The sequence below is a fragment of the Microtus pennsylvanicus genome, chromosome 3 (assembly GCF_037038515.1).
Source record: "Microtus pennsylvanicus isolate mMicPen1 chromosome 3, mMicPen1.hap1, whole genome shotgun sequence".
NCBI lineage: Eukaryota > Metazoa > Chordata > Mammalia > Rodentia > Cricetidae > Microtus > Microtus pennsylvanicus.
Genome location: NC_134581.1, coordinates 17,457,350 through 17,477,610, shown reverse-complemented (window position 1 = coordinate 17,477,610; position 20,261 = coordinate 17,457,350). Strand labels below are relative to the sequence as shown.

At 50.0% G+C, this 20,261-nt stretch overlaps 1 protein-coding gene across 1 annotated transcript; it reads left to right on the top strand.

The window, feature by feature from the left end:
• Twf2 (twinfilin actin binding protein 2) lies at positions 1-18,759 on the top strand. The gene is made up of 9 exons (XM_075964782.1): positions 1-157; positions 3,391-3,468; positions 15,301-15,479; positions 15,794-15,889; positions 16,241-16,345; positions 16,440-16,565; positions 17,420-17,570; positions 17,692-17,813; positions 18,168-18,759. The coding sequence occupies exons 1-9, from the start codon at positions 133-135 to the stop codon at positions 18,333-18,335; spliced, it is 1,050 nt and encodes a 349-aa protein (XP_075820897.1). The 5' UTR covers positions 1-132; the 3' UTR covers positions 18,336-18,759.
• The last annotated feature ends 1,502 nt before the right edge of the window (positions 18,760-20,261 follow it).

Here is a 20,261-nt window from a genome sequence, read left to right as displayed (position 1 = left end):
CGCCCGGGAAGCTGAGCGAAGCTGGGTGCTACCGCCACATCCTCCGGAGCTCTGGGTCCAGGCGAGCCGAGTCGAGCCGGGCCAGGACCAAGCGGAGCGGTCCGACGGCACGAGCGAGCCGAACGCTGAGCCATGGCGCACCAGACTGGCATCCATGGTGAGGGCGGATGGAGGGCGGACAGGGGGCCCAAGGGCTCTGCCGCGCCTGGTCTGCGCGCTTGGTCCCTTCATCCTCCTCTTCCTCGCACCCTCCAGGGAAGCTTCCTGTTCTCTTTTGCAGCCGCGAGTCACATCTTGGGGGAGTACAGACTGCTGTACGTGGCCGGGAGTGGGTGCACATGGGTGCACACAGCAAGGGTGGAAGTATCTTGTGTACTCATCTGGGGGCGGATGTGCCTATATGTACCCATCTGGGTATTTTTGTTCTTTTCTGAAGGTGGGGTGTACCCGGATGTGCACATCTGGAAAAGTGCACACGCATGTGCACATGTCCTCTGTATACAGTCCTGTGTGTGCACATCTGGACGCGACTTGGTTATGTCGACCCAGGCTCCTTCGTGTGCATGCACTAGTAGCTGGTTTTGGACACCGTAGGTGGCATGGACCATCTCAGACATAAGTGTTTCCTGGCAGCATGTACACATCTATGGGTGTCTGCATGTGTGCACAGTTCAGGCACATCTAAGTGTGTGTGTGCTACTGTGGATGCTTGTCCGGGTGTCTTATGACCATGGACTTGGGTATATGTGTGGAGAGAGTATCCCGACCTTTACTCCTTCCAGGGCCCCCATACTCTTGCACCAGGCTGGACAAAAGCTGGCATAGAGCCGTCCTTCTTAAGTAGAATGGGGAGAGTTGCACATCTGACCTTGGCCTCTGACTTCTTCCGTTTTCCACTGTGATCTGCTCCAGCCAGGACTGCAAAAGTCTCAACTTCAAGCTGAAAGCAGGGAAGAGGGACAGGAGTTAGGCTTTCTAGGAGTGCTCCTGCCTCCACCCTCATCTACAGGAAGTGTCTACAGCCCAGAGTGTCACACCCACAGTTCCTCTCCAGGGTCCCTGTTTCCTCCTTAGGTAGACTGAGACAGAAGCAATAGCTGGAAGGCAGGTGTTTCGGCCCAGCCTGGTCTCACTGTCCCCATCTCTTACTGGCTTGGGAGGATTACTTCCCTGGCCAGTAGGAAGGCCAGGCTGCTTGCCTAGACAGCTTGTTGGTTTGGCCACCAGCCACTCCTGTCACCACATCATGATCCCCTGCCCAGGGCTACCACCATCGACCTGCCTGACCGCCTGAATCCCTGCTTGCGGTTGTGGCCACTTGGTGGATGGATAGTCCTCAGAGGCTTTCCCCTTGGCTCCGCCTCATCCCCAGCCTGCTTGTCCTGAGCCTGCCAGGACCTAGATCGGGCCCTGGCCTCCCTCAGGTGAGCCAACTTCTCCTGGAGATGGAGGGTCAGGTTTCCTGAGTCAGCCTCAAAGTGGGAAACTGTCAAGGGGGAAACCACTGCTTGGCCTGCCCCTTCCTTCCTCTTTGTCTGGTCTGAACTGCTGCCTCCAGCTGGGAGGAGGTGCTAAGAACTTAGTGCCCACGCGCACTGCTGACAGACCCTGTGGTGGACACTGCCCTATTCCTTCATTCCCCGTGCTGGGAGACAGGCCTGCTTAGGGGAGCTGCCCACTGTCCCGCCTATGAGGGTATACACCTTCCTTTGTGGAGCCTGCTGGAGATAGCAAGAAAGACCACCCTGGAAGTTCAGGTGCCAGCCTTGGTCTGGCCATAGAAGTAGGCCTGGTGACCTCAGAGTGGGCCCCGGAGAAGGGCTGTAACCTGAAGCTTGCTGGAGTTGGAGGTGGGCAAGGCGGGGGTGGGGAGGCATGAATCTTTGATGACGAGGCTCAGGTATCCCAGAGCTGGCCTCTAGATTATTGATGGTGACTGGGGAGGTGATGGGGTGGGGTAGGAAGGGATGTCACTGTCCCTGCTGGCTTTCAGTTCGCACTGGTAACAGTAGAAGGGGTTTGTCAGCCTCTCCCTCTGGGGAGCTTCCTGGCCTCTCTCTCAAGGTCTAGGCAGGTAGGCGAAGTGATAAAACACAGCCACCCTTAGATCAAAAAAATAATTATTAGCAGAAGTTCCGTTCCTTAGCACCTTCTCCCATGGACCAACATTTGAGTCTGAGGGAATTAACTCTATTTTATAGATGAGGTTGAGGTTCAGAGAGGTCAGAGGTCACACAGTTAAGCGGAAGCTGGGGCCCCAAAGATTATGTTTAAAACCTCAAGCATCTGCTGATGGTTACTACTTGTCCATGCCCAGCGGGGCTGTGTTCCTTGTTACAGTACCAAGCCATGTTTCTCTGTCCCCAGGACTTTTAGGTCCTGATAGGCCACACAGTGACCTTCATGGGTTGCAGGGAAAAGGGGAGCACCTGAGGACGTGACTGAGAGTTTGTTTACCTAAAGCCCCTCCACCCCGCCCCTAAGCTGCCCATCAGCTGCCCAAGCCAAGGCCTATAAATATTCTGTGACCTCAGTTCTCCAGCTGTGTTTCTGCCTGGGTTCTTCTGACCCCAGCAGCCCCAAGGTCACACTCACCCAGAGACCCAAGCAGGTCCCTCACACACTTGGACTGCGGTTTTTCCTCTCTGCTACCAAGAGTGGAGTTGAGGTGATTCGTGATCCTCTAACCATGACTGTGGTCCTCACCTCTGCACTATGTCCTTGGTCATTAATGACCTTCCAGCTCTGCCCCCCACCCAGTTTCCAGGCTCCACTCCTCTTCCAGGAAGCCTTCCTTACTGCCTGGGAGCTGAGGCTTCGTTGCCCCTCAATAGGATTATGTTGGGGCAGGTGGGCCCCTCTTTTGGTACAAACTGGCTGGGAGCTCGGACTGCAAGTGCATTCTTGTGTTGTGCACACCTCTGTCTGTATGTTTGTCTGTCTTGCCAGTTCACATGGCGTAGACACACTGCAGCTGTGTCTGTTGCCTGTGTGTGTCTCTAAATGAGTGTGTCCACTTACACTGACCAGCTGAGTGGGTGCCCATCCACTGCTGGACCATCCTATTGCCAGGGGACAAGTGGGTGCCCTTCGTTCTGGCCAGCTTGACTTGTCTTTGAACCTGCTCCATCTTCATGCAGACGGTCCCATTCCTGCCTGCCCAGTCATCAGAGCTGTCCCAGCCAGCAGGCCATCTGCCTACCACTCCTACTAGCTAAATTTGGGAGCGTGTGCTCAGTGGCCGTCTCGGGTTCCCAGTCACATGGGGAACCATATTTAACCCACTTCCCAGACTAGCCCTCAGACCCCTCGGGGACAGCGGCAGACCCAAACTCATCCCTATCCACTCTGTCTGCTCACCAACAGCAACTATGTTCCTTGTGCTTGTAGCCACTGAAGAGCTAAAGGAATTCTTTGCCAAGGCCCGGGCTGGCTCTGTCCGACTCATCAAAGTCATCATTGAGGACGGTGAGTGTCCCCCACAGGCTGGGGCGTGGCATGGAGGCTGAACCCAGTTGCTTCTGGGGATGGGAACAATGGGTATTAGCTTCCAGCCCCCTTTAGACCTCATTTCTCCATCTGAGAATGGAATGGGGCCATTCACAGAGGAGCCTCAGGAGAGTCCTACAGGTGGGGATGGTGGCCACTCTGTTGTGGAGAGCCCTGTCCTGTGGTCGTGTCCAGCCCCAGTACCTAGAGGCTGTGAGATGGGCCTTGTTGGGGTGCTGAGCTAGGTAGGTGGCAGGGGCCCAGTGAATATGTGTGAATGTATGTTGTTTGCATGTGTGTGTGTGTGCTTGTGTGTGTATGGTCAACAACGTGGACCTGGCTTGGCTGCTGGCTACGGAAGAACTAAGATGCTGAGGACCTTCCCCAGAATGAGAAGAAAGAACTTACATCTTGCCATTCTGAAAACAGGATAGAGTAACTCTGTCCTTTAGCTGACCGTGGGACCCAGGGTTCTTAGGAGCCAGTTCTAGGGGTATAAGGGTGTGAGACTTGAGTCAAGGCCTGAAGCAGACGTATCCAAGAAGGCAGAGTATCCATCTGAGGCTGGAATAGGGGTGGGGAGACAAGAAGTCCCTCTCTCTTCTGTGCCAAGCGACTGCCTCAGCAGGGAGGGATTAGATTCTAGGAGTAGATGTGGGGTCCTTCTGGCATCCTCAGTAGGCAAGCTGTCATGAGCCTTTTGACGCCGGGCACCCTGAATGAGCCTAGTGTCCCATTCCCTTTAGCAGGGCCTGCCAGACCCAGAATTCATCTCGGGCTTTAGGACCACAGCTAGGCTGGGCTTTGTCCAGAAAGATGCCCTAGAGGCTACTGGGCAGGGGTCATTATGGTAGGTGATGAGTGGAGGCCTCCTGGGCTTCCCACCCTTAAAGAGACAGTTGAGCTGGGCGGTAGTGGTGCACGCCTTGAATCTCAGCACTCAGGAGGCAGAGGCAGGCGGATCTCAGTAAGTTCGAAGTCAGCCTGGTCTACAAGAGCTAGTTCCAGGACAGGCTCCAAAGCTACAGAGAAACCCTGTCTCGAAAAACCAAAACAACAACAAAACAAAAGCAAACACAAAAGAGACAGTTGAGCTCATTGACCCCATTTTCAGCCCTGTCCCTTAACCTCCCAGGGAAGATGTCATTTGTAGCTGTCACTCATAAGCATAAGAATCTCCAGGTAGATTATTAAACCCTAATTCTGCATTCCAAGTGTTGGGGTACCTGGGAATGCCTGGGGTAGGGAGTAGGGGTTTATATTCTAGTTGAGTGTGGTTGGAGCACACCACGGTTTGGGGTTTTTCTACGGTTTGGGGTTTTTGTTTGGTTTTTGTGGGGGGGTTGTTTTTCGTTTTTGTCCAATACAGAGTTTCTCTGTGTTGCCTTGGATGTCCTGGAACTCCCTCTCTGCAGATCAGTCTGTCCTTGAACTCACAGAAATACACCTGCCTCTGCCTTCTGGGTACTGGAATTAAAAGTGTGTGCCACTATCCCAGTTCTTTGTTTAAACAAAACAACAAAAACCTGTCTGTGCCTGTGTATGCAGTGCCCATGGAAGCCAGAAGAGGGCGTCAGATCTGCTGGTACTGGGGTCACAGGCAGTTGTGAGCAGCCGACGTGGGTTCTGGGAATCAAAGGCAGGTCCTCTGGAAGGAAGAACAGCATGCTTTCAGCTGAACTATCTCTCCAGCCCCAAATCACACTTGCTACCCAAAATTCCTGGTATAATGATGGGATATGCCTATAATCCCAGCACTTAAGAGGCTGAGACTGGAGGATCTCAAGTTTGAAGCTAGCCTAGACTATATTGACTTGTCTCCAAATAGAAAAAGGAAGCCACGGGAGGTAGAGGTGGGAGAATCAAGAGTTCAAAGTCATTCTTGGCTATATAGTGAGTTGGAAGCCAGCCTGAGCTACATGAGCCCTGGTCCAAAAATATCAATAATAGTAATAATAAAATTCTGGTTTATTTTTAAATTTACATTTAGTGTGCATAAGCATGCGTATGTGTGTGCATGCGTGCATGTGTGTAGATCGGAGAACTTTGACCATGTAGATCCCTGGAATTGAACTTAGGTCATCAAGCTTGGTGGTAAGTACTTTTGAAAGACCCTCAGAGAGGACCTTTCCTCTCTGATGAAGACCCCAGAACCAGGACACTCCGAGACCAGGCCACAGGATGCAATTAGCAAGAGGTTTATTGAGTAAACACAGGTACCTGCGGGCAGCAAGTCTTTCGGAGGACTTGCGCACCTGCCAACTGGAGGACGGGCTTTTTATAGGGAAGAGCAAAAAGCAAGTTTACAGAAGCAAAAGCGTGGTTATCGATCGACCGGAATGAGGCGGGGGCATGAATGGTTTCCCCTCTTAGCATGGGTGTCAGCAAGAAGCAAGTTTACAGAAGCAAAAGCGTGGTTATCGGAATGTGGCGGGGGGCATGAAAGGTTTCCTCTCTCAGCATGGATGCCTGGCAACAGTCATCCTGTTCCTATCTTATAACTAACCTGCTTTGTTGACATCCTATCTTATTGACATCTTGCCTTGCAGTCTTCCTATCTCTATCTCCTGTTCTCTCAGGCACCTGGGATGTTCTTACGGGAGCAGGCTGGCTGCTGATCCGGAGATTTGTTTAAAACAAACAGGACGTTCCCCCGGGAGCATGCTAGCTGCGGGTTTTGAGGAGGGGGTCTGTAGGGTCTTTCATTTCCCCCTTTTTCTTTTGTTAATGAGTTAAATCTTTTACTCAAAGCAATTACAGAACCTCGGTATCTTGTTGTGGTAACATGTGATACTGATGGGTCAGTACTAGGGCCTGAATGACTGACAGCCTATCTTTTATAAACTGGACCAGGCGGTTTAAGATGCAAGGCCCAAACAGGAGAATCAGAAGGAGGATAATCAAGGGACCCATCAAAGAAGACAATAGAGTTGTAAACCAGGGAGACTTATTAACCCATCCGTCGAACCATCCTTGTTGTGATTCGAACAGCTTTGTCTCTGTCTTAACCTCTCTCTAAGCTTGGTCATGGATCTTCTAACCAATCCAGTATGGTCAGCATAAAAGTAACATTTTCCCCTGAGTGTAGCACAAAGACTCCCTTTCTTTAAAAGCAACAGGTCCAGGCCCCTCCTGTTATGGAGCACCACCTCTGAAAGATTTGCTCAGACAATAGCCATATGAAAACTAGTACAACTGATGGGACAAAATAACTTATACTTTACAGAGCAGTATTGGGAGAAGATAGTAGAACATCTCTAGGGTGTACATAGCTCTTAACAAAATTATCTGAATGAGGCTTGAAAGTAACTACATGGTAGACATTGTGAACCACTGTAGACCCGAGAATAGCACCCAACACTGTGGCAATAATAGTCTATTGACTACAAAGAGCTTAACTCAGCCCTAAGAAACACATGGATGCCTTCTCATAAGAGGCAAGTTCAGTATTATGAATACAAATCTCTTTTGCTGTAGACACCGGGAGTGTTGTTCCTCAACTCCAGAGAATGTGCCGGAGAGGTCAGTTTTGGTCCAGCTGGCACCACATGGCATTTACGGGTTTCCATTGCATCCTGTAGCATCAGCTTTATCCAAATGTACAGGGTTGTGTCCATTGTGAGAACTTTAACAAACAATGAGAGAAAATGCAATACAGGATGACAAATGTTTAAAACAAAACAAAAAGCCCTAAAACCAGAGGACAGCGAATGAGGACATAAATATCTTTTTGAGACTGACTTACTCAGGCTTTACATTTGTAAGTACAGCATTAAAAAAAGTTTTAACATCCCATTGATATCTATTTTATCATATATTAAACCATATCTGTTTATCTTTTGAAAGCCATATCATTTCATAACCCCACAGATTAAAACAAGATTTTCCTGTAGAAAAACAAAACCTATCAAGAGGTAAGGAAGCTTTAGGTGTGTTTGCTTTTTCTCTGAAGTTATCTGCACAAAACGGTCTGATCCGGAAAAATCTCAAACTGTAAAAAAGTAATTCCTGTCAATAAGTCCCAGACACACAGTGGAGGAACAGAACAGAATTGCCTTTTGCTTCTGCTGTCTGATATTGTGCTTCAAAAGACCCTAAAAAAAATGAGCAGAGCCCTGTGGGTTTCTGACTCTAGGAAAGAAGAGCCTTAAAGGTGATATAAGCCCACCTTATAGCAGATGTGCCTGCCCAGGGTCAGCCACTGTCAGCGGATACATGAGCAGCAGCTAACTAGCCAGGCAACAGAACTAGTGGCAGCGATTGCCGGGGTGTTTTGAACCCAGGACAGGACAGGAGGGAGGGAGGTCTGTCCAGTCATTTTTGCTGGTCTCCAGGGCCAATTATGTCAATTTGTTCTTTTAGAATCTTATTTATCCTATCTATCTGACCTGAGCTTTGGGGTTGGTAAGCTTAAGTTCCAATTGATCCCCAATGTCTTGGCCACACCCTAACTTACCTGGGCAACAAAGGCAGGTCTATTATGGGACATGATTACCTTGGGCATCCCAAACCTTAGGATGATTTTTTTTTTTTTATGATCTTCTTAGCCATTACATTGGATGTCTCAATCTTGGTCAATGTATGATGGCTGTCTTCTTTGGCAAATGTGTGGCCTCCTGGAGGCTCAAAATTTCAGCAGATGTCAACAGTCCTTTTTGTCTGTATATTGCTTTGAAGCATACCTGCTGTTAGTATAGACGTTCCCTCTGCCATCTGTAGAGCTTGTATCAAAGCCACAAGTTCAGCGTTCCAGTCGGGCCGCCATCCCTGAAGGGAGGTTACTGGCCCAGATCATTTGCTTCCTGTCCACCAATGTTGCCCCCGCCTTCCGCTTACCTTCAGTCTTGTGTACCTGCTTAGCTCGGACCGCCAGCCTTGTGCCCCTGGCAAGCTTCGCCCTCATTTTCGGCTCTGCCTGGCACAGCTTAGCCTGCCATTTTGCCATTCGCCTGTCCTTTATGCAGATGCTGGCAGGATCCATAGTCCATCGACGTCAGCCCAGCACAGGAGCAGTAGTCTGGCACAGGAGGGCACCTGTGGTAGCATGGTGACTGCTGTATCACAGTCTGACATGGGTGAGGGGAGCAAGACTGTAGAGTGAGCAGTCAGAGCTCATGCAGGCTTTAGAGCAAGCACAGCACCAAGGCAGTTGCTAGGAGGTGAGGATTTCTTCAGCGGTGTCGGCAGGGAGAGGTGGTCATCCTGGTGAGGAGGGCGTGGTAGAGGCAGAGGCAGACAAGCAGCCTGCGTCTCCTGCAGAACTGAAAACAGCAGCGAAAGCAAAAGTCCCTCGTTTGGTCAACAAAAGGCTTTGGTCATACATTCAGAAGTGACCAGGGAGGAACGAGTCATTTATTTGTCTTTTTCCCAAATTTCTAGTTCGTAAGGTGTCCAATTTGTATTCTTTACTCAGTTCCAGTGTTCCTCTTCATTTGTCTTTGATCTTCTGTTGCCCAGGCTCCTAATCTGTCTGAGTCCTATCTTTCTTTTGCTTCCCGCCTCTCTCTCTCTCGCTTCCCTTTCTCTGTCCCTCGTTTAACATTTTTTTTTTTTTTTGGTCTCTCCAAATTTTACTAGGTATAATCTTGTGACCTATCTACTTGCTGTAACTTTTTCTTATATCTGATGTTGCCTGTCCTATGTAGGCCATGGCTACTGCTGTCTGCTGACCTTCAGAGGTTGGGTAAAATGCCTGTAAACTTTTATTAATCATTTAAGGAGCATAGATTTTAACTGGTCCCTGGAGAACCTCTCTTACCTTGGCCGAATTAGTGGGGTGCCTTGCAGCCCCCCCCTGAGATTTGCCATGAGCCCAGCATTTTGACTGTCAGTTTCTCCCTTTAAGAATTAATTAGACATTATCATGTAGAAGAATGAAGATAGATCCATATTTATCTCTATGCACAAAACTGAAATCCAAACAAATTAAAGACCTTAACATAAAACCAACAATATTGAACTTTTTATAGAAGGAAAAAATGTTTAAAATTCATTTTCAAACACAGCCTCAGTGGCATAGACGTTGAGAGAAACAATCAATAAATAAGATTTTTAAAACTGAGACGCTTTTTGTATAGCAAAGGATATAATCAACGGAATGTAATATCAACCTGTAGAATGGGGAGGTATCATGAGGCATATAAGGAACTTAGGAACTTAATCCTCATAAAAACAAATATTTCAGTACAATTATGTCACAGACCAAAACTATAAATTCTCAACAAATGAACTTGAAATGACTGAAAGATATTTAAAATTTGCTTAAATATAACATCCTTAATCATCAGGGAAATGCAAATTAAACAATTCTGAGATTTTATCTTATTCCTGTAAAACTGACCAAGATTAAAAATATCATTTGACAATTTATGCTTACAGCTACTTTGAACATTAGCATGGTGGATTTTCAGAATTAGATAACATATTACCTTAAAAATTTAGCGACATCCTTTATATTATCATTGACAGAATCTGAAAACAACCCGAAATGCACCTTTTTTATATTAATAATAAATGAGAATCTTTGCCATGTTTTTTTTTTAAATAGCCATAAACATTATAAAGAGTCAAAAGGGCCATTTTAACTCAACCTCATCATTCAATAACACCCCCTTTGCCATCGTAGTGGGGTGAGAGGCTTTAGCAGGTCTTTGCCTTGTGGGGCAACTCGGGGCCCCCACCTTATCACAAGCATTGTGAGCAGACAAGTGTTAAATTCAGATCTAAACATGGGCTGGCTTAGAAGCTCAGCTGGGCTGTTCATAGGGCCCCGGCCCTGTGCCAGGGCTTTTACAGCAATAGTTCTTGAAGACAGTGTAGTCCTGCATCCATCTAAACAGAGCTGGGAATTTATTTTCCTCTGGACACACTGCATAGTAAGAAATATAGAAACCAACAATCTGTAGTTTTTTTTTTATATAAGCATATTATTTTAAAGTGACTTAATTTAATTTTCCCAATTTTTAAACCAGAGGCTTTTACCTGGATGCAGCACATGATGACTGGTATAGAGCATCCCCGGAAGACAGATGTTATCAGGGCTGGTAGGCCCTTTTAATGTCAGCTTACTCCATTACCTGCCACTCCTGAATCCACATTTACCATTTACCAACAGCCACAGGGATATTTACTTGCAATCTCTTGCCCTACTGCCAAAATGGAAAGGTCCAGGTTCTTTAGGGGACCTTTGCTTTTTAATAGGGTATCCGACCCCAGAGAAATAACCTACTGTAGGTTCCCAGGCTTACTGGGTCCTGTGGGGAGGAATTAGCACCAGCTTGGACCCAACTGGCTGGCATGTGTCTCCACAGGAGGCCTTAGTTCTGTGACCCTGGCGTTAGCACCAGCTACTTCCCCTGGGCAAGGGCCACAGATCTTTGGCACAAGGTTTTACATGGCATTTGCAGATGGGGGCTGCCATTCAATCTCTAGCACCTTATTTTCCAGGGAAAACAAGCCTTCCCCACAGGGAACCCCACTGGGGATCCTCCCAGGACCTGGCTTCAGTCTCAGCTCTGTCCATAGTGAGCTCCTAGTTGTATAGCACAAGCTTCCCATACCCCACCTCAGTACTCACAGCAATCTAGCAGCTTTTCTCTGAATGGGATTCCAGAGGCCCCAGGAGGAATTCCTTCCAGGGAACTTGTGAGGTCAGGATTGGTCCACCGTCTGGAAGCCTCAACTCAGTTCCTCTTTAGCCCTCACACTGCCAGTAGCAGCTGTGAAGACCTTTGCACTGGCTGTAGGGGGAGGGAACACCTTGGACTGTCTAAGGCAGCCCTCCTCCCCCAGTCCTCCCCTGCGGTGCTGGTGGACTTCAGGTCAGCAAGAGAGGACGTCACTCTCAGCACAAGGATTTCAGGGGGTGCCCACAGCTGCCCCCTTCTCTGACTTGGGCCAGGGTTGCTGCCATGCCCTGCCCTGCGTCCTGCTGAGAAGTTTGCTCAGAGGCTGGTTGCCCGCCTAGGCCTGGCTCCAGGCTGCGCCGCAGGAGATCACAGCCCTGCTCCCTCCCCCCTTGCAACAGCAAGCAGGGCAGTTCAGCAGCACAGCCTAGAGAAGTAAAGGAGGGGCAGACTGTCAGCGTTCCTTTTGGATTTTCATAGAGTTGGGGGTCAAAGAGGTGGTTATTTACTGCCCCATGGTACCAGATTTAGACTCGAGTACAAACAGATATACAAAACAAAGAACATATTAAGCACAAAAATACACAGACAATACAGATGCGCCGGCTCGGATTCGGCGTAATGCCGAAAGCAAAATTTCAGACGGAGACAATGGGAGTCCAGACCTCCCTTCTCCAACCAGATCCACGTATCTTTCCGACACGGGTTGAGCCCCGAAGGCTCCAGACGCCCCTGGAACGTCTTCCAAAAGGCTGCGAGGGAAAGTCCGAACTCGTCAGTTCCTTTCTACCTCGCCAGATTCAGAGCACTCAGATCTGAGCGTACAGAGCTTAACAAAGAACACAAATGACACAGACACAGACTAACGAATGGGTGCTGGCCAGCTTACCTCCCGGTGGTGGGTCGGTAGCTCCTGGGTGAAGGTCTTCAATTCCCGGCCCATGCACCAAATGAAAGACCCTCAGAGAGGACCTTTCCTCTCTGATGAAGACCCCAGAACCAGGACACTCCGAGACCAGGCCACAGGATGCAATTAGCAAGAGGTTTATTGAGTAAACACAGGTACCTGCGGGCAGCAAGTCTTTCGGAGGACTTGCGCACCTGCCAACTGGAGGACGGGCTTTTTATAGGGAAGAGCAAAAAGCAAGTTTACAGAAGCAAAAGCGTGGTTATCGATCGACCGGAATGAGGCGGGGGCATGAATGGTTTCCCCTCTTAGCATGGGTGTCAGCAAGAAGCAAGTTTACAGAAGCAAAAGCGTGGTTATCGGAATGTGGCGGGGGGCATGAAAGGTTTCCTCTCTCAGCATGGATGCCTGGCAACAGTCATCCTGTTCCTATCTTATAACTAACCTGCTTTGTTGACATCCTATCTTATTGACATCTTGCCTTGCAGTCTTCCTATCTCTATCTCCTGTTCTCTCAGGCACCTGGGATGTTCTTACGGGAGCAGGCTGGCTGCTGATCCGGAGATTTGTTTAAAACAAACAGGACGTTCCCCCGGGAGCATGCTAGCTGCGGGTTTTGAGGAGGGGGTCTGTAGGGTCTTTCACTTTTACCCTTTGAGTTATCTCATTCTGTCTAAACATTCTGTCTTTAAAATGTCAGAACTTGGGGCTAGAGAGATGGCTCAGCGGTTAAGAGCCTTGTCTGCTTTTCCAAAGGTGTCCTGAGTTCAATTCCCAGCAATCACATGGTGGCTCACAACCATCTGTAATGAGGTCTGATGCCCTCTTCTGGCCTGCAGGCATACACACAGACATAACATTGTATACATAATAAATAAAAAAAAATGTCAGAACTGCCTAGAGAGATGGTTCAGCAGTTATGAGCACGCGTTGCCCTTGCTGAAGAACCAGAACAGGTGGTTCACAACCATCTGTAACTTCAGTTCCAGGGGATCAAACACCTTCTTCTGACCTCCATGGGTACCAGCCACATACATGGTGCACATACATAAATCTAAGTAAAACACTCATGAAATAAATAAAAACTTAAAAAAAATAACCAACAAACTAAACAGTACTGACTGTGTTTGGTCCTCTTCCCCAACCTCACAGGTTATAGTTTCTTTCTTTCTTTCTTTCTTTCTTTCTTTCTTTCTTTCTTTCTTTCTTTTCTTATTTATTATGTATATAGTGTTCTGCCTGCATTTATACCTGCACACCAGTAGAGGGCACAAGATCTCATTACAAATGGTTGTGAGCCACCATGTGGTTGCTGGAATTGAACTCAGAACTTCTAGAAGAGCAGCTAGTGCTCTTAACCTCTGAGACATCTCTCCAGTCCTCTTTTTTTTTTTTGGCAGGGGTGGGGTGTTACAATATTTCTCTGTGTTGTCCTGGCTGTCCTGGAACTTGCTGTGTAGTCCAGGCTAGCCTCGAACTCATGGAGATATGCCTGCCTCTGCCTCCTGAGTGCTGGGATTAAAGGCATGCCCCACCACTGTCCAGCTTTAACTGCTAACTTTCAACCCTAATTCCCTTCTGAGTTCTGGGTAGTAGGCAAGGAAGCCAGGACCTCAAGAGCTGGTTAGACTGGTGGTCTCACATATTAGATTCTCAGGCAGCTGGATTCTTGACCCTATCCAAAAGACCTGGTGGGATCTAGTGAAGTGCTGGCATAGCCAGCTAGGGTCACCCGTGGCCCAGCTAGGATCACCCGTGGCCCAGCTAGGATCAGCCGTGGCCAGCTAGGGTCACCCGTGGCCCAGCTAGGATCACCCGTGGCCCAGCTAGGGTCACCCGTGGCCCAGCTAGGATCATCCGTGGCCAGCTAGGGTCACCCGTGGCCCAGCTAGGATCATCCGTGGCCAGCTAGGGTCACCCGTGGCCCAGCTAGGATCACCCGTGGCCCAGCTAGGATCACCCGTGGCCAGCTAGGGTCACCCGTGGCCCAGCTAGGATCACCCGTGGCCAGCTAGGGTCACCATTTTGCCCAGTTCTTCCTCTGGGTTGGCATGTGTGACCAAGTATATGTATGTATCTGAATGAGGTCACAGCCTGAAACTATGATTGGATGACCTACTTGGCCAGAAAGGTGGTAGGTCTGTCAGGTCCAGGCTGGCCAGCAAGATGGCTCAGTGGGTAAAATTATTTGCTGCTCCACGACCTGAGTTCAGTCCCTGGAACTTACAGTAGACTGAGTCCTGAAAGTTGTCTTCTGACTTCTACATGCACACTGTGAGATGCACACACCCATACACATAGATGTCACACACACACACACACACTAATAATAATAGTAATAGCCAGGTGGTGGTGGCTATTTAATCCCAGCACTCTGGAGGCAAAGGCAGGCGTATCTCCATGAGTTCGAGGTCAGCCTGGTCTACCAGAGGCAGTTCGAGGACAGGCTCCAAAGCTACAGAAAAACCCTGTCTCAAAAAAAAAATAGTAATAATAAATAAAAAATAATAAGTTGGTTGTTAGATAAACTGGGTGACATATTTCTGTAATCCCAGCACTTGGAAAGCTGAGGCAGGAGGATTGGACTTTGAAGGCTAGCCTGGGCTGTATAGCAAGATTTTTGTATCAAAAACAACCACAAGCAGAAGCTGGGCATGATTTTGCACATACGTAATCCCAAGCCTTCAAGAGACTGATGACCGCTGCAGGAGGATCATGAGTTCAGGGTCAAATGGGGCTATGTATTGAAACCCTATCTTAAAAAAATAGTTGGCTGCTATTGGTTTTTACTTTGAGGGAGAGGGCTGAAGCTAAGCGTGGTAGCCTCTCCCCTGGCACACTGTCCTAAGATGGGCATATCAGAGCCAGGGGCTGAGGGATTTGAGAGCAAAAAGTCGTACACAGTTAAGAATGCACTGAGCAGCGCCCGGTGTAGGAGTGCCTTGAGGGGACTGCACTGTTGCTGGCAGTGGGTATAAGCAGTGTTCCTTTGTGTGTTTGTGTGTGCACAAATACATGAGTGTACATGAATACAAGCAAGTGTGGGGTGTGTGCAAAGGAAGCCCCCTGCAGCTGGTATGTGTGGCTTCCTTCATTCGCTCATATTTATTACTCACAATTCAACTTCCTACTTTGGAGATTTGAGGGCTCGTGGGAAAGTGGGGTGGAGTGGCCAGCAGGTCTGAGAACGCTCAGGAAGCTACATCCAGAGGTCAGAAGTCCACAGGCGGAGGGGGAGGTGGGATGCGCCGCTTTGGCTCACCCGGCCTCTGCCCCCAGAGCAGCTCGTGCTGGGTGCCTCGCAGGAGCCAGTGGGACGCTGGGACCAAGACTACGACAGGGCTGTGCTGCCGCTGCTAGATGCCCAGGAGCCCTGCTACCTCCTCTTCCGCCTTGACTCTCAGAATGCCCAGGGTTTCGAGTGGCTCTTCCTGGCTTGGTCACCTGATAATTCTCCTGTAAGTCCTAGGCACCGTTGCCCATCTCCCTGCTTGGGGCCAGTGGGAAGAGGGGAGAACAGATGAGAAACTGCCCTAAGGAGGCTAAGGGAAGGAATGTTAGGGGCTGCCTTAACTCATCAGGGCTGATTGAGCTGGGTGGAGGCGCCCCCTGCTGGCGAAAGCTGCCTGATTCAGCTTTGCTGCGCCCCCTGCTGGGCATATGTGATCAGTGAGATGACCTGATTCCTAGCCCTGCCTCCCTCTTCCGGGGCTCCAGCTGGCTCCTAGAGAGGCAGCTTGGCCCAAGGGCCTTAGAGTTTGCCCCATCTCAGGTGCGGCTGAAGATGTTGTATGCAGCCACGCGAGCCACAGTGAAGAAGGAGTTTGGAGGCGGCCACATCAAGGATGAACTCTTCGGGACAGTAAAGGTTAGTTGACCAAGCCAGAATGCAGGATGGGGACCAGAGGCTGAGGCACAGGGTGAGAAACAGGAGGACTGGGAGCTGGGATGCACCATAGTTGATACAGTGTTTGCCTAGCGTTCATTAAACCTGAGGTTTGATTCCCAGCTCTCAGGAAGTGGCGACAAGAGGACCAGAAGTCCAAGGTCATTGTTGACTGTGTAGTGAGTTTGAGGCTAGCTTGGGTGCTACCTAAGATGCTGTCTCAAACAAAAGAAATGGAAAGATGAGGAGTCTGGGAGCTGCAGGCAGAGATGCACAGCGGGCTTCTGCCTGCCTGCCTGGGGTGTCCATTTATACCTCTGAGCCTCCCCACAGGACGACCTCTCCTTAGCTGGGTACCAGAAGCACCTGTCATCCTGTGCCGCACCTGCCCCACTGACATCGGCTGAGAGAGAACTCCAGCAGATCCGCATCAACGAGGTGGGTGCGCAGTAGGGTGTGTGCTGGGGGTTGCTAAACGTGGTAGGCTGCAGGTGTGGGAAGTAAAGCCTCTCTTCATGGTTGCCCCCCCCAGGTGAAAACCGAAATCAGTGTGGAAAGCAAGCACCAGACCCTGCAGGGCCTGGCCTTCCCCCTGCAGCCCGAGGCCCAGCGGGCACTCCAGCAACTCAAGCAGAAGACAGTCAACTATATCCAGCTGGTAAGCACACACAGGCCGGGCACTGTGGGCTCCTCCTGTTCCTGCTGTCCCTGCCTGTGTGTTGCACAGCCGCAGCCCTATCTCCTGAACCGCTCTGCTAGTCCGTGTTGTTCTTAGACTGAGCATGCAGCTCAGTTGGTGCAGTGCGTGCCCGGCACACACCAGGCTTTCATCCTCGGCAGCAGCACATCGAACTGCAGAGCACACATCTGCAGCCTCAGCCCTCAGGAGGCAGAGGCAGGAGCACCAGACTGGCTCTAGGGCACCCTTGGCTACATAGTGAGTTCGAGGTCAACCTAATCCCATGAGACCCTGTTTCAGTCTTTTTGAAACATACTGTTTTCCTCTCCTCTCTCTGCCCCCAAGTCCTGGCCACAACAGGCACCCTATAAACATGTGGCCGTGCACACCTTCACAGTATATAGACACCTATGAGTTTACGCTGGCCCTTAGGCCTGACCCTTGTCCTATACCAGAGTTTCTCTGTAACCTCCTTGACCACCTCTTTCCCAGGACTCTGCCTCCTCTGCCCAATCAGAATGGCTCTCTCTTACAGACACTTTCTGGGGCTTTGCCTCTGAGGATGGAGCCATTGCAAGGCCTTGTTGAGATCGAGGTCTACCTCGCCACCCCAGATGAATCTCAGTGGGAGCTTCTTCCCCAGCTGAACCTTCAAAGGGGCAGAGTTGGGGCCAGGCCTGGAAGGTCTCTTTAGAATAACCCCTGCAGCCTGAGGTCCAGCCTTGGGAAGGAAACCCCAGGGAGAAGGACCCTCCAAACACTTCTGCCTGCCTACCAATCCTGCTTCCTAATGGGTACAGCGATACCCTCATACCTCCCCGTCTCCTCCGCAGAAGCTGGACCTGGAACGGGAGACGATCGAGCTGGTACACACAGAGCCCACAAGTGTGGCCCAGCTGCCCTCCCGGGTTCCCCGAGATGCTGCCCGCTACCACTTCTTCCTGTATAAGCATACCCATGAGGGTGACTCCCTTGAATCTGTGGGTGAGTTGCTATGACAGGGACCTCAGTTCTGTGCTGGTCAAGAGCAGCAATGGCAAGCCACTGCTTGGGACTGCTATGGGGTACCCCAGCCTGTGTGGGCTCACCTCCTTGTCTCCCACAGTGTTCATCTACTCCATGCCGGGATACAAGTGCAGCATTAAGGAGCGCATGCTCTACTCCAGCTGCAAGAGCCGCCTCCTTGACTCTGTAGAGCAAGACTTCCAGCTGGAGATAGCGAAGAAGGTATAGCCTGTCCCCAGGGCCCATCACCCCATTCTCCATGGGGGACCCTGGAGTCCTAAGTCCATACAGGATGTATTGCTACAATATTGGATGGGTGGGGAGCCCAAGATCTGGGACAACCCAAGACACACACAAGCCCAAGACTTGACCGCCTGGTCACTTCCTTTCCCTAGGTCTTGGGGGGCTGGGAGATGGTGACTCAGGCCAGCAGGGTGATAGCCCTACATTATATACCTAGTGGTGACCTAAGAGATGATCAGATCACTATCGGGGTGACCCTAGGAGTGAGACTTCTCAAGAGTGGTATGTTTTGGGACCTCAGCATAGTGATGGCTTCTGTCTTGATCCACACAGATCGAGATTGGTGATGGGGCAGAGCTGACGGCCGAGTTCCTCTACGACGAGGTGCACCCCAAGCAGCATGCCTTCAAGCAGGCCTTCGCCAAGCCCAAGGGCCCTGGGGGCAAGCGGGGTCATAAGCGCCTCATCCGGGGCCCCGGCGAGAATGGAGATGACAGCTAGGTGTTTGGACTGGGAACAGGGCCAGGCGTGTGGACTGCAGGGTTGCCACCCCACCACTTTTGCCTCTTCTTCCTCCCCAGCCTGGGCTCTAAGGAATCGCATCCTGTGGGGCAGGAGGGCAGGTGGCTGAGCGCATTTGCTACTTTCAAGAGCCATTGGACCGGCTCTTCGTGACCTTGCCCTGTGGCTGTCCCTTCCTCTCGTCTGCGTGCACAGGGTGGCTGGGGAGCCCTGCCTGGCTCTTTCAAGGGCATCTGAGTGGGGAGCCTGGCATGAACCTAGCCTCCAGATCTGATGCTATGGTCCCAACTCGGTCCAGAAGCCTTTGGCCACAGAGGGTGGGGACAGTTGGCAGGGGCCAGATGTCACAGGAAGGGATGGGTGAACGCTGTATTTTCTAAAGAATAAAATATTTTTAAATCAATATTGAGCCTCCCCTTGTGACTTGGATGCCTTTGTTGGCATAGCTGTCCTTTCCCTGTTTAGAAGGGGCTTGCTGGCCTGCCAGGGTGACACTCGGGCACTCCTGACCGCGGGTATATGGGAAATGCATGAGCGTACAGCTGCAGCCCTTCCCATGAGGCTCACATGCTTCCATGAGGTTGTAGAGAATTGGGTGTCTGTCTCCTGTGGGTGCTGTGACAGGTTACCACAAACTTGGTGGCTTAAAAAAGAGGTAGTTTGAGCCCAGTCTGAGCAACATAGTAAAATGCTGTCTGAAAAAAAGGAAAGATTTTTTTATTTATATATACATTTATATGCACAATTATATATACGGATATGGAGGCCAGACGAGGCTAACACCATGGGGGCAGACAGCTGGCTTTGGGCACAGTTAGCCGTGTTCTCAGCTCAGAACTTGAAAAGCCAAATCCTGCTGCTCTGAGTTTCCGTGGACTTGTGCCTCGATCTGTAGTCAGATCTTTCCATCTTTAATTTTTCTTCTTGGGGGGGGGGGGCTGGAGAAATGGCTCAGCAGTTAAGAGCACTGACTGCTCTTCCAGAGGACCCGAGTTCAATTCCCAGCACCCACATGGCAGCTCACAACTGTCTGAAAATTCAGTTCCAGGGGATCTGACACCTTCACACCAATGCACATAAAATAAAGATAAATAAATCATAACATTAAAAAAATTTCTTCTTAATATGTTAGTGTTTTGTTTTGAGACAGGGTCTTGCAGTATAATGAAAGAGACAGTCTTCCTACCTCAGCCACCCTAATGCTGGCATTACCAGCATATATCACTGTACCTGGCTTTGTCTCTGTTTTGTTTTTTGAGACAGGATTTCTCCATAGCTTTGGAGCCTGTCTTGGAACTATCTCTTGTAGACCAGGCTGGCCTTGAGCTCACAGAGTTCTACCTGCCTCTGCCTCCTAAATGCTGAGATTAAAGGTGTGCGCCATCACCACTCGACTTTTGTCTCTATTTTATTCATTCGTTGGGTGGATTTATGAGACAGAATCTTGCAGCTCAGATTCTTTTTTTTTTTTCTTGTGGTTTTTCGAGACAGGGTTTCTCTGTGGCTTTGGAGCCTGTCCTGGAACTAGCTCTTGTAGACCAGGCTGGTCTCGAACTCACAGAGATCCGCCTGCCTCTGCCTCCCGAGTGCTGGGATTAAAGGCGTGCGCCACCACCGCCCGGCTGCAGCTCAGATTCTAATTGGACTTATTGATAAAGACCCAGAGTCAGATAATAGAGGTGAAAGCTGAAAGATTAGGGAAGCAGAGAAGCCAGTCACTAAAGTTCTTACCTCTCTGAATGCTCAGACCAAAGGAACGAGATCCTGTCTCTACGGACCCTCAGACTGAATCCTTGAGCTCCTGTCTCCTCCTGTTTTATATTCCTCTCTGCCCAGCCATATCACTCCTGTCTCTACCTCCCTAGTGCTGGGATTAAAAGCATGGGATCCCAAGTGCTGAGATCA

What these genes read in the sequence shown, in the direction of transcription:
- Twf2 (XM_075964782.1), top strand. Translation starts at nt 133, where the DNA reads ATGGCGCACCAGACTGGCATCCATG. An exon ending in CAAAGTCATCATTGAGGACG is followed by an intron (nt 3,469 to 15,300) that starts GTGAGTGTCCCC and finishes CTCTGCCCCCAG; the next exon opens with AGCAGCTCGTGCTGGGTGCC. An exon ending in AACTCTTCGGGACAGTAAAG is followed by an intron (nt 15,890 to 16,240) that starts GTTAGTTGACCA and finishes GCCTCCCCACAG; the next exon opens with GACGACCTCTCCTTAGCTGG.